Raw genomic sequence first — 12,655 nt, forward strand, 5'->3', positions numbered from 1 at the left:
TGATGGAATAATTAAATGTAAGAAACAAGGCTCTCTTTTTTAAGTACAAAGTTAGCATGATTTGTACTCCCTGCACTATCATCAGTTCTTGCTCTTCGACATGTCTTTTCTAATCAGTCTATTCATGTCGCATACATGTGTTTCCTTCACCCCCCTAACCCTTCATGCAAAAACAAGTGCACTGTTTTTCCTTCTCACGGTTTCAGAAAATCAAATATGAATTAAATTCAAATCTTTTTTATAATTTTTGTTATATTTAAGAAAAGTATAAATTGGCTTGGGTGTATACTTTATTATAGTAGTAATTTAAAAACAACAAAAGTTTAAATTTTAATTAAAAAAAATATATGTGTTTAATGTGTGAGAGGATTAACTCAATTATTATTGAAGCGTCGATAACATAAAAGCTTTATTTAAAACTTAAACAAAAATTATTTGGAATTATGGTAGTTTGGATTTAATGTGGAAAGTGGTGTAATTTGGGTAGAAGAACTCACTCAATTACCTAAAAGAAAATAATTAAAATTCAAATAAGTTATTGTTTTTTATATATTGAAAAATATATATTTAAGTTCCATTTTTTTAAAAATAAATACTAGGAAAATTTTATATATAGTGATATTTTTTATTTTATAAATCGGTTTGGTAGGATTGAATTAAGTCAAAAAATATAAATATTTTTAATTTTTATAAATCATTTAAAATATTTATAAGAATCAAAATAATTCATATAATTCAAGAATTTATAAAATAAAAATAAAAACTTAGTTATTTATTAGAGAAAATTGAACCAATAATAATTTTAGAATATGGGAGTCTTAAAAGAAAGAAAGAGAAAAACATAGAATATGGGTTCTTTTCCATTAACTATAACTATATAATAATAATAAAGTATAGTACATTCTAAAAATTGAAAATTTGTTCCTCGCTTGGCGTGGTTATGTCCCCACTCCCAATGGAAATTTTTTCCGAAAGGTTTTAAGATTCAGATTTGGATCCTAAATTGGTGAAAAAAACTGAAAGAAAAAAGTATAGTACCCTTCAGATTTTGTGTTTTTGTTTTTATGTTTTAAGTTAGAAAGTCAGAACAGTCTATTCTTTCTACAGTTTCCCAAATTTGTTTATTTATTGTTTTTATCTTAAATTCTTCTTTAACCTTTTAAGGGATAACTCATCATTCTATTTTTTTCTCCTTTTTTTTTTGGTAAATTTAAGCATTGTTACCTCAGAGAATGTTCATCTCTTATGTTTTGAAGACCATATATGTTTTTTAGGATCATCCATCTTTGTCTTAAGCTTTTGTTTTTTTGTTTCAGGTTGTTATTATAGAATTGTGATGACATATACGTCAAATTTCACTCACCCCATTTTTTTAATGCTTGCTTTGTGTTTGTGAAATTGTGTGTTAGAGTAACTTTCACACCACATCTATAAATTCAAGAGAAATTGGTTTGTTTTGATTGTTTTGTTTCAAATTTGGTGTAAAGTTTGTTCATTTGAGTGTAGAAAATAAATACCGCAAAGACTCTTCTTTCATCTGGGTTTTCAGCTTGGTTTGATGTAATTGAGTTCTGGGGTTTTGGGGGTTTATTTATTTTTTGGGAAATGATATTAAATAGGGTTGTAGTTGTAGGCTGATTCTGTGGTTTTAGAAAATGGGATCTCATGGTGGAGCAATCCAAGCGTCAAAGGCAGGACCTTTGGCTAGAGAAGGATCTTTGTACAATCTCACACTTGATGAGGTACAAAATCAGCTTGGAAATTTAGGGAAACCCTTAGGAAGCATGAATCTGGATGAGTTACTCAAGAGTTTGTGGACATCTGAAGCTGCTCAAGCTTCTGGATTGGATTCTGGTTCAACTGATGCTTACCTGCAACAGGGTCAACTAGCTTCTGGGTCGTCTATGAATCCGCTAACACTTTCCGGTGATCTTAGCAAGAAAACTATTGATGAGGTTTGGAGAGATATGCAACAGAAGAAGAGTTCTAGTGAAGATAGGAGAACGGCTACACTAGGTGAGATGACTTTGGAAGATTTCTTAATGAAAGCTGGTGTGGCTACTGAATCTTTTCCTACAGAGGATAATGCTATGTCAGGAAGGGTTGATTCTCAACAACAACAGCACAATACATCTCAACATGGTCATTGGATGCAGTTCCAAATCCCTCCGGTGCAACTACCACAACAACAGCATCAGCATCAGCATCAGCATCAAAATCAAAATCATCAGAATAATATGATGCCTGGTTTTGCAAGTTATATGGCTAGTCATGTGGTTCAACAGCCGGTTTTGGATGCAGGATACAATGAAGCAATGGTGAGTATATCACCGTCTTCTTTAATGGCTACTTCATCGGATACACAAACTCAAGGTAGGAAAAGGGTTGCCTCTGGTGTTGTGGTTGAGAAAACTGTGGAGAGGAGGCAGAAGAGGATGATTAAAAATAGGGAATCTGCAGCTCGGTCGCGGGCTAGAAAACAGGTTATAATTTTTGTATGATTTTTGTTATTTGCAGTCTTTGTTTTTTTATTTTATTTGATGCAATGGTATGTATATTTGTGTGTGGTATCAATGGACAGGCTTACACACAAGAACTGGAGATCAAAGTTTCACATTTAGAAGAAGAAAATGAAAGGCTTAAAAGACTACATGTATGTTTTGATTCCATTGCCAGTTGGCATTGATCTCTACTTTACTCTTCTCGTCTTCTGAAATATTATGTTTGTTAAATATGATTTCAACTGGCCGGTGCTTGCTTGTGAAATAAAGTGTTTACAGTAGTTGAGCTTTCACTAGTTAAACTTTCAAAACCATAATTCATTAATTGGTTTATCATTCAGTTATTGTAATTTGTATTTAAAAGTCCTTTATTCTTTCTTGAAGTGTTTTGCCTTTATATGAAAATTCATGACATGTTCTAGTGTTTAGAAATCGCAAATACATATGTACTAACCATTTAGCTTTTGAGGAGATATGCAATTTTGATCAAACACTTTATGAGTGCCAGATTTTTATGCCTATCTTATATAGCTTTCATTTAATCTGTCTTTCTGGTTATTTAACATACCATTGATGTGCTTCAGAAAACCCTAACTTTAGACTGTTGAGCTGCTCGTAGTCTTGTCATACTCTCTGTTTTCCTTTCGATTATTTGAAAATTGGTACTTAATCTCTTTTCCCAATTTCTCGCCTTAGCAATAAAAAACTTCCTGATTTTTGGACATTTTCCTCCATTTGACTCCTTTGATGTAAAGGGCTGTGGTTTATAGTGATTTCTATTTTATAATACTCTACTACAATTTTAAATATAATATACCTATCACAAGCTTTTGTTTGTTGATCAGATCTCAGCATGCTATAAACATTCTACCATTTCCTGAACAATGTATTATAGAGGCTATATTATTTGAGTTTGCGACTTTATAACTGCTGTACTGTACTTGATCATCTTCACATTGCTGAATTATAACAACACACGAATAATGTTTAAATAACAATGTAATCAATCATTCTAGGTGATTTATCACTTCACGTGTTAACTCTTTTTTTGAATCTTCCATGCAGGAGATGGAGAGAGTATTGCCAAGTATGCCACCACCAGACCCTAAGCATCAGCTTCGAAGAACTAGCTCAGCTCCCTTCTGACAACTTTATTGCAAATGAGTTCCTAGCGAAATTCCACGCACTCCGGTAGTTCTTTCTTATTTGCAACATATATTTGAACACTCGAGTTTCCAACAAGCAGGAAAGCTATTTTTCTTCAGGGAAATGCTACGATATGAATCGCCGGCAAGCCCTCTTCAAAAGTGATTTTCTGTGTGTACATTTTATAAGCCAGACTTTCAGTTTACCCAGCACTATATATATGCTTTAGTGTAATTTTGAACAGAAAACATTGTGGCTTTGTTACCAATTTTGGGGGTCCTATTTTGTGTGTGGTGAGTGCAACTACTAATCATTGCCCTTGCCCATGTTGCAATTTCATTTAGTTTTGATTTTTTTTTATCCGTAGTCGAAGTGGTAATATTTAATAGAAATTCACACACAACTGTGAGGACGTGGGTTTGAATCTGAGTGTTATTGTCTATCCAAACAATATCAGGATCTGTCAGTTGAACGGAAACTTAATAACAGTTTTGAATTTGTTTTACTCTTGAAACATGGGAAATTATGAACTTTCTCCTAAACCATTGGTTCTTGTTGGAACTAAGTTCAAACAACAAGGATTAAAAACAATTTTTTCTATGTTTTAAGGGGAAACAAACAATGATTATAAGCAAAAACTGAAATTTGTATTGATGAAAAATATGTTTAATAATTTAAAACTTGGTTTAGCTAGCTAACCACTATTTGTGAGTGTAAATTTCAATTCCTGAAGTTTTATTGGCTCTGCTCAGTTTATTTTTTTCAACCAGTTTCATATTATTTGATTGTGTAAAACTTGTATACATGTTAAACTTTCTTCTTATTTTGTGCAAGTGGATTGTGTTCTGAAAGAAATATTTAAGACAAGGCGAAAAACGGTCAACGACTTGATAACAAAATATATGTTTAGATGATCAGAACCAATGTATTTGACCTATACACAAATCAGATATATTGACTAATAATTTTTACCAAAATAGAATAACAATATATTTGGTCTATATATACGACTAGTAGTTTTTACCAAAATAGTGTCAAGTCAATTCAATTATGCACTTAAGTAAAGAATGAACGCAGTGTCAATTAGTACAAAGGAAACCACTCTCATCTAAGTCATAAATAGCTTTTAAAGCTAGGAGCACAAAACTGGTGAGAGCATGTCAGAACTTGGAATGTACACTCAAAATGTTTGACCAAGACTTCTAACTTTCAAGATTTTTTTCTTCCTTTCAAATTCTTGATGACAGATAAGTCCATAGCAAACAACACCTCATATTCTAGACATGTAAAAGAAATCATGTTTGCCTAATTGAAAATGAATGTAGAAGTATGCTTAGAAGTCTAACAAACTTTACATGAAAAGCTTTAAGCAAGCTTTTTAGAAACTTGACAGCTTAAGCCTAAAGGAAACCATTACTCAGAAACTTGATTTTGTCATTTCAAAGATACTAGTAGGATCTAGAACAATTCAGAAGTTTCTTAGTCAAGATAGTCAAAACACTTTAGCAACTTTTTGAGAAAGGTGAAGTAGACAACCGCACATGGCCAAAACGGATACCAAATTAAGTATTGTAACAGTCTCCAACGTTCATAAATGTTTACTATTAATGAACACTACAAAAGGTGAAGATCAACTTCATAATGGAAAGTAGACCGACATGCATTAAAGAGATTTATGAGACTAAAACTTCCATCTTTTTCATATTACTTTCCAAAATAAATATATCTTATGCTTTTAGTTTTCATTTCAATTTCATTTTTTATTGAGTCTCATTTTGGTTTCTTACAAAAATTACATAATCTAAATTAATTTTGAAAAAAAAATTATATTTAATTTCTTACAAAATTTAAATGGGTTATATTAATTTTTTTCAAATCGATTTTTTTTCTATCTTTAAATCATGATTTAACTGTCATGTATATTATTTATTAAATTAAAAAATATCAACAAAAAAAACAAAATTTATTTGTAGAAGGAATCGATCCAGGGACCTTTAAATCACATCATATGTCTTTAGTATTAGATTTTATGTTGGGGGTTTGTTGCAAACATGAACAAGAAAAAGATGAAATGGTATAAAAAAAAATTGTACAAAATAAATTTCATAGTATGTGTTTATACTAAGTTTTATGTCTGATTCTTCCCAACAAAGGGTAAATCCGTGAATCCCCTTCAAAATATTTTTATTTTTATTTTTACAAATCATTTCATCCAGAAATAATATATTATTAATTAAAATAAATCACATCAAAGAATAATATTTAAAATGTATTTTATATTCAAATATACACCATAAATCAAATATATTATTAATTATTCAAATTCATATACTTCAATAATTTATAGATCATATAAAATATATTTATTTAGAAAAATTATGTACATTTCACGATGGTTATGAATAAACAAACATGTATATTTATGTCTCCATCAAAGTTTCAACCACAACTTAATCACAAAAAATTATAAATCAATATTTCATAATTTTAAATTTTATATAAATTAGTTGTGTATCTTTCACCATCATTGAAAGTTATCATCTTCTTTAAAGTTGCATACTTTAATATTAAATATAAATAAAGTATGAATCAAAAACGAAAATCGAACATAAAGATGATTAGGTCTTATATTGGGGTCTGTTGCAAAATATAAACAAGCGGATGAAATAGAATGAGGAAAGTTGCACAAAATAAATTATAAAATATCTGTTTACACTAAGTTTTATGTTCAATTCACTCCACCAATTTAAATAAATTGATTGCAAATGGATAAATCAGCGAATCTCCTTTAAGATGTTTTAGAAACCTTAACATAAATTGCACATTCATATTAAGTATATCAATCAATAATATTTTACAACTAATTAATTTATTCTCGTGCATAAAAAAAAATTAATGAATAACTTAGGTATAATTTTGTGCTCTTGAAATATATAATACTTTTGTGTAGATTTCGGTTTCCAGAATATTTCTATTTATAGAGAAATTGTACCACTTGATGAAGGTACACATCCATTAAATTTTCATTTTCGCATTTATTTGATAAATATCAAATTCAAAACCACTACAACAATACAACCATGTATGATCTAAAAATTCCATTAATGAATTGATACACCCCCCATAAGCCCAACCCAAAACAGTGTCCCAAGGCCCAATGAAAATGAGTCAGATGATGAGGTAGTCCAGGAATTGGGAAAGAGACAGCCCAAAAAGCCAGCATGGATGGAGGATTACGTGTGCGGCTGAAGGATCTAGAATAGTGTTATTCCTTTTAATTTCATTTCTGTTATGCTTTTGTCTTTTCCTGAAATCGTGTTGGGTTGTTAGAGTTTGTTAACACCCACTCTCCTTTTTATAGCTGTACTGGAGAACCATTTGGTCATGAGGAATATTAAGAAGATTTCTCCCCTTCATTAGTTTCTTTCTTCTTCTCTTGTGGAGCTAACACTCTCTCGAAGAGTGCCGATTTCGATCACCTAAGTGCAGTAGGTGTATCATTGGTGCTTTCATTGAACAATGTCTCACGACGCCATTATGAACGCCCTTCAATCCAAACTCGATGCCCAATCCTCATCCCTTAGTGCTCTTCTCCAATCCTCCCTTGACGCACACTCAGATTCCATTCACAACACACTTCATCAACACCTTCTGGAAGTAGATTCTAAGGTTGCGCATCTCCGTACTGCATCACCTTCATCCGTTACTAGCTCTATCTCACGTTCGCTCAAGTTATCGGTTCCCAGATTTGATGGTTCGAATGCTTCCGATTGGCTTTTTCAGATTGAAGCGTTTTTCAATTTCCACGACACACCGGAAGCTTCGCGTCTCCAAATCGTTTCATTTCATTTGGAAGGTCGTGCAGCTGGTTGGTTTCAGTGGGCTACGCGCAACAACTTGTTCACCTCGTGGCAAGCGTTTCTCACATCCGTTCGCCACCGCTTCGGTCCGACAGCGTATGAAGATGTTGAAGGTGAGCTTTCCAAACTATCACAAACGGGTTCAGTTGCTGATTTCCAAGCTCAATTTGAGGATCTCATGAACAAGGTTAACGGTATCTCAGAACCACTTTTAATTAGTTTTTTCATTACCGGCTTGAAACAAACTCTCCGTCGTGAGCTGCAATTTCACCGTCCCCCAACGTTGATGGAAGCCTTTGCTATGGCTCGTGCGTATGAGGCGCGTTTGGGTGACAATCCTCCGTACTCCAAAAATTGGACCCGTAATTCCACTAACCCACCTATCACAACCACCCCAATCCAACAACCTTCCACGCAAATCCCACAATCCCAAACCACACCTCCACATACAAAACCAACTTCATTACCTCCTCTGCTTCCCACCCCTCAATCCACCTTACCCGTCCGTCACCTTCCACCGGCAGAGATTCGTGATCGCCGTTCTAAAGGCCTTTGTTTCAAGTGTGACGAAAAATGGAATCCATCTCATCGTTGTCGTAGCAAAGTTCTCTTGCTACTTGGTGTTGATGATGATGAACATGATATTGATATTGAGGAAGCTTCTCATGAGGATGTGTCCGGGGACATATCAAGCCTTAACGCCCTCTCTAGTCAGCTCCAAGGCCGTTCTCTACGCGTTTCAGGTGCGTACGGTAACCACCAATTTCACACTCTAATCGACAGCGGCAACACACATAATTTTATTAACCCGGCGTTGGTGGAACGGTTAGGCCTTCCAATGACTCCTTGCCCGCGTTTCCGGGTGGCTACGGGTTGTGGCTCCTCTTTATTATGTCAATATTGTTGCCCTAATGTACCTTTACTCCTGCAAGGTATTACGTTTCCAGTTGATCTTTTTGTGCTTGTAATTGAAGGCCCTGACGTGGTGTTAGGCTTTCCATGGCTTCAATTATTGGGGAAAGTTGCTCATGACTACTCTGCTTTGACAATGGAATTTCTATGGGAAGGTCAACCAGTCACTCTTCGCGGTGACTCCTCAGTCCACTCTCACTCGGTGTCTTTACTCCAATTCCAGTCCCTGGTTCATAGCGACACAGTTGCAGGTATCTTCACCATTACACCATGCCCTGAAACTTCAACTAAAATAGACCCACCACAATTTCCCCAATCCCTCCCTGAACCCGTGTTAACCATACTGCAACGTTTTCGGCATCTTTTTGTCGCTCCGACTGGTTTACCACCTCACCGTTCTATTGACCATCACATTCATTTGGTTGAGGGCACCAACCCAATCAATGTGAGGCCATACCGTTATCCGCAATTTCAAAAATCAGAAATGGAGAAATTAATTCGGGAGATGCTTGATCAAGGCATAATTATCCCGAGTCACAGCCCTTTCTCTTCCCCGGTTTTGTTGGTTCGCAAAAAAGATGGATCATGGCGATTTTGCGTTGATTATCGCGCCTTGAACGCTGCTACCGTTAAGGACAAATTCCCCATCCCTACCATTGATGAATTGTTGGACGAGCTTAGGGGTGCTACCATTTTCAGTAAGTTGGACCTTCGTGCGGGATACCATCAAATACGGGTGCACCCGCGCGATACATACAAGACTGCTTTTCGCACACATGAGGGGCATTTTGAGTTCCTCGTCATGCCGTTCGGTCTCACCAATGCACCCTCAACATTCCAAGCAACGATGAATCGGTTGTTTTCGCAGTTTTTGCGACGGTTTGTCATTGTTTTCTTTGACGATATTTTGGTGTATAGCAGTTCTCTTGCTGATCACTTGCAGCATCTGGAGCTAGTTTTGAATTGTTTATTCACTAACTCATTTTATGTCAAGCTCTCCAAATGCTTGTTTTGTCAAGAATCAATAGACTATTTAGGCCACATTGTGTCATCTCAGGGAGTACATGCTGACCCTGCCAAGTTAGAGGCTATGGTCAAGTGGCCTATTCCTTCCTGCATCAAACAGCTTCGTGGTTTTTTAGGCCTCACAGGGTATTATCGCCGCTTTATTGCCAATTACGCTAGCATTGCAACACCGCTTACTGACCTTCTTCGTCACGATGCCTTTGTTTGGTCCTCTGAGGCAGCTTCAGCATTCACTACATTGAAGCAAGCTATGATGGCAGCACCGGTTTTGAAACTTCCAGACTTTGACAAAGAGTTTATTATCGAGACTGATGCTTCACAGTGTGGAATTGGTGCAGTACTTATGCAAGAGGGCCACCCGATTGCTTTTTTTAGCAAAAAATTGGGACCCAAGATGCAGGCTGCTTCAGTATACATCAAAGAACTTCATGCGATTACGGAGTCTGTGTTGAAATGGAGACAATACTTATTGGGCCATTTTTTTGTAATTCGGACAGATCACAAAAGTATTCGGGAACTCCTACAACAAGTCATTCAGACGCCAGATCAACAAGCATATGTTCGCAAGTTATTGGGCTTTCATTTCCGCATTGAATATAAACCGGGTGTGTCAAATAGGGTCGCCGATGCTTTGTCCCGCGTTCCCACAGAGTGGGATTTGGAACCTACCCCTACTCTAACCATGTTTTGTGCATTGGTGTCTACTCCCACATTCTCAATTTTACAGCAACTGCAACTTGCGAATCAAACAGAGGTTTTTTTTCTTGGAATTGCATGAGAAACACAAACAGGGACTCCTTCCTCATCCATATTCTGTGGTAAATGGGGTTATCCTTCACAAGGGAAGATATGTTCTGAGCCCCACCTCGGCATTATGTAATCAAGTTCTGACGGAATTTCATGACACACCAAGTGGCGGTCACGCCGGGGTTAAACGCACCTTGGTTCGTGTTGCTGCAAATTTCTTTTGACCTAAGATGCGCCAAGCAGTCGAAGCATTTGTGGCCTCTTGTCTCACTTGCCAGCAGATCAAATACTCCACACAAGTTCCAACGGGTCTGTTGCAACCGCTCCCGATTCCAGAATCAGTTTGGGAGGATGTCACCATGGACTTCATCACCGGCCTCCCCGTCTCTCAAGGTTCCACCGTTATCTTAGTTGTTGTGGATCGATTGTCAAAATCCGCCCATTTTGGTGCTCTTCCTACTGCCTTTACAGCATCTCGAGTTGCCGATTTGTTTATTTCCATTGTCGTCAAGCATCATGGCTTCCCCCGCTCCATCATCTCAGATCGTGACCCTGTCTTTCTCAGCTCGTTTTGGAAGAACTTATTTGAAATGAGTGGCACCAAATTGTCCATGAGTAGTGCCTACCACCCACAAACTGATGGGCAGTCTGAGGTGATTAATCGCACACTGGAGCAATATCTTCGCGCCTTCACACAACAGAAACCAAATACTTGGGTGAGTTTCTTGCCATGGGCGGAGTTTCATTACAATACCAGTCACCACGGTGGACTAAAAATGTCCCCGTTCCAGGCACTATATGGGCGTAAACCTCCTTCTATCCCTCTATACACTCGAGGTTCATCTACACTTCCCGCGGTTGATGACGCTTTAATGGATCGTGATGAGCTTCTCCGTCTGCTCAAGACCAATTTATTGGCAGCACAGCACCGTATGATCCAACAAGCTAATAACCACCGCCGCGACCTCCAACTCTCTGTCGGCGATTTGGTTCTTGTCCGCTTACAGCCATACCGCCAAAATTCTGTCCGCCGTCGCCGCCAACACAAATTATCCAAGAAATATTACGGCCCTTTTTCTATCATTGATCGTATTGGTCAGGTTGCATATCGACTCCAGTTACCGGAAGGTAGTCGCATTCATCCGGTATTCCACATTTCAAATTTGAAGCCGTATCGAGGACCAACTATCACTCCGTCGCGCGATCTGCCTGAGGAGAGTTTTACAAATCAGCCGGTGGAGACACCTTTAGCAATTGTTGCCACTCGCACTGTGTTAGTAAACGGGTCTCCACTGCAGCAGGTGCTGGTACAGTGGGCAGGTTGCTCACCTGATGAAGCATCATGGGAAGATTGGGATCCGTTCCGCAAGATTTTTCCGTCTCTGCACCTTGAGGACAAGGTGATGTTTGAAGGAGGGAGGAATGATACACCCCCCATAAGCCCAACCCAAAACAGTGTCCCAAGGCCCAATGAAAATGAGTCAGATGATGAGGTAGTCCAGGAATTGGGAAAGAGACAGCCCAAAAAGCCAGCATGGATGGAGGATTACGTGTGCGGCTGAAGGATCTAGAATAGTGTTATTCCTTTTAATTTCATTTCTGTTATGCTTTTGTCTTTTCCTGAAATCGTGTTGGGTTGTTAGAGTTTGTTAACACCGACTCTCCTTTTTATAGCTGTACTGGAGAACCATTTGGTCATGAGGAATATTAAGAAGATTTCTCCCCTTCATTAGTTTCTTTCTTCTTCTCTTGTGGAGCTAACACTCTCTCGAAGAGTGCCGATTTCGATCACCTAAGTGCAGTAGGTGTATCATGAATCTAATCATTATAATTCCTCAAATAAATATTTTGTAAATTTCACCAATATTTACCACTAGACCAATATACATTGGTGATCGATAATTCCAACGAGGTCTCAAATCAGGTCCCTTCAGACAAATGGTAGTCACTTTACCAGTTAATTTTCTGTTGTTAATATTTCTAATGATAAATGCTTAACTTAATAATGCAAAATAAACATTTACTTATTTACTTATTTCAAATAACACACAAATAAATATTTACTGGTTTCAAGTAATACAGAAATTTATAAATAAAATTAATAAAATATAAATCTTAAATATAATTAACCAAATATAAATAAATAAAATAATATTTAATTGAATTACTATTAAATTTATTAATTATTATTTAATTTGAATTAATTAAATACTTTTAAAAATTAATTAATTATTTAATTTGAATTAAATAAATATTTTAATCATTAATATTAAAATATTTAATTATTATTTAATTTGAATTAATTAAATACTTTTAAAATTAATTGATTATTTAATTTGAATTAATTAAATATTTTAATAATTAATTGAATTACTATTAAGTTAATTAAATGTTATTTAATTTGAATTAATTTGAAATAAATAAATATTTATTTGTGTGTTATTTAAAATAAGTAAATAATTA

At 35.9% G+C, this 12,655-nt stretch overlaps 2 protein-coding genes across 2 annotated transcripts; both read left to right on the forward strand.

Annotated features, from left to right (window-relative positions):
* The first annotated feature begins 944 nt into the window (after positions 1-944).
* LOC127126526 (ABSCISIC ACID-INSENSITIVE 5-like protein 2) lies at positions 945-4,013 on the forward strand. Its single transcript, XM_051055462.1, has 3 exons — positions 945-2,483; positions 2,582-2,653; positions 3,567-4,013. The coding sequence occupies exons 1-3, from the start codon at positions 1,656-1,658 to the stop codon at positions 3,645-3,647; spliced, it is 981 nt and encodes a 326-aa protein (XP_050911419.1). The 5' UTR covers positions 945-1,655; the 3' UTR covers positions 3,648-4,013.
* A 2,750-nt stretch (positions 4,014-6,763) lies between these two features.
* Positions 6,764-11,921, forward strand: LOC127126527 (uncharacterized). The gene has a single exon (XM_051055463.1). It carries the CDS (start codon positions 7,167-7,169, stop codon positions 10,221-10,223), a length of 3,057 nt encoding a protein of 1,018 aa, XP_050911420.1. The 5' UTR covers positions 6,764-7,166; the 3' UTR covers positions 10,224-11,921.
* The last annotated feature ends 734 nt before the right edge of the window (positions 11,922-12,655 follow it).

The sequence above is a fragment of the Lathyrus oleraceus genome, chromosome 3 (assembly GCF_024323335.1).
Source record: "Lathyrus oleraceus cultivar Zhongwan6 chromosome 3, CAAS_Psat_ZW6_1.0, whole genome shotgun sequence".
NCBI lineage: Eukaryota > Viridiplantae > Streptophyta > Magnoliopsida > Fabales > Fabaceae > Lathyrus > Lathyrus oleraceus.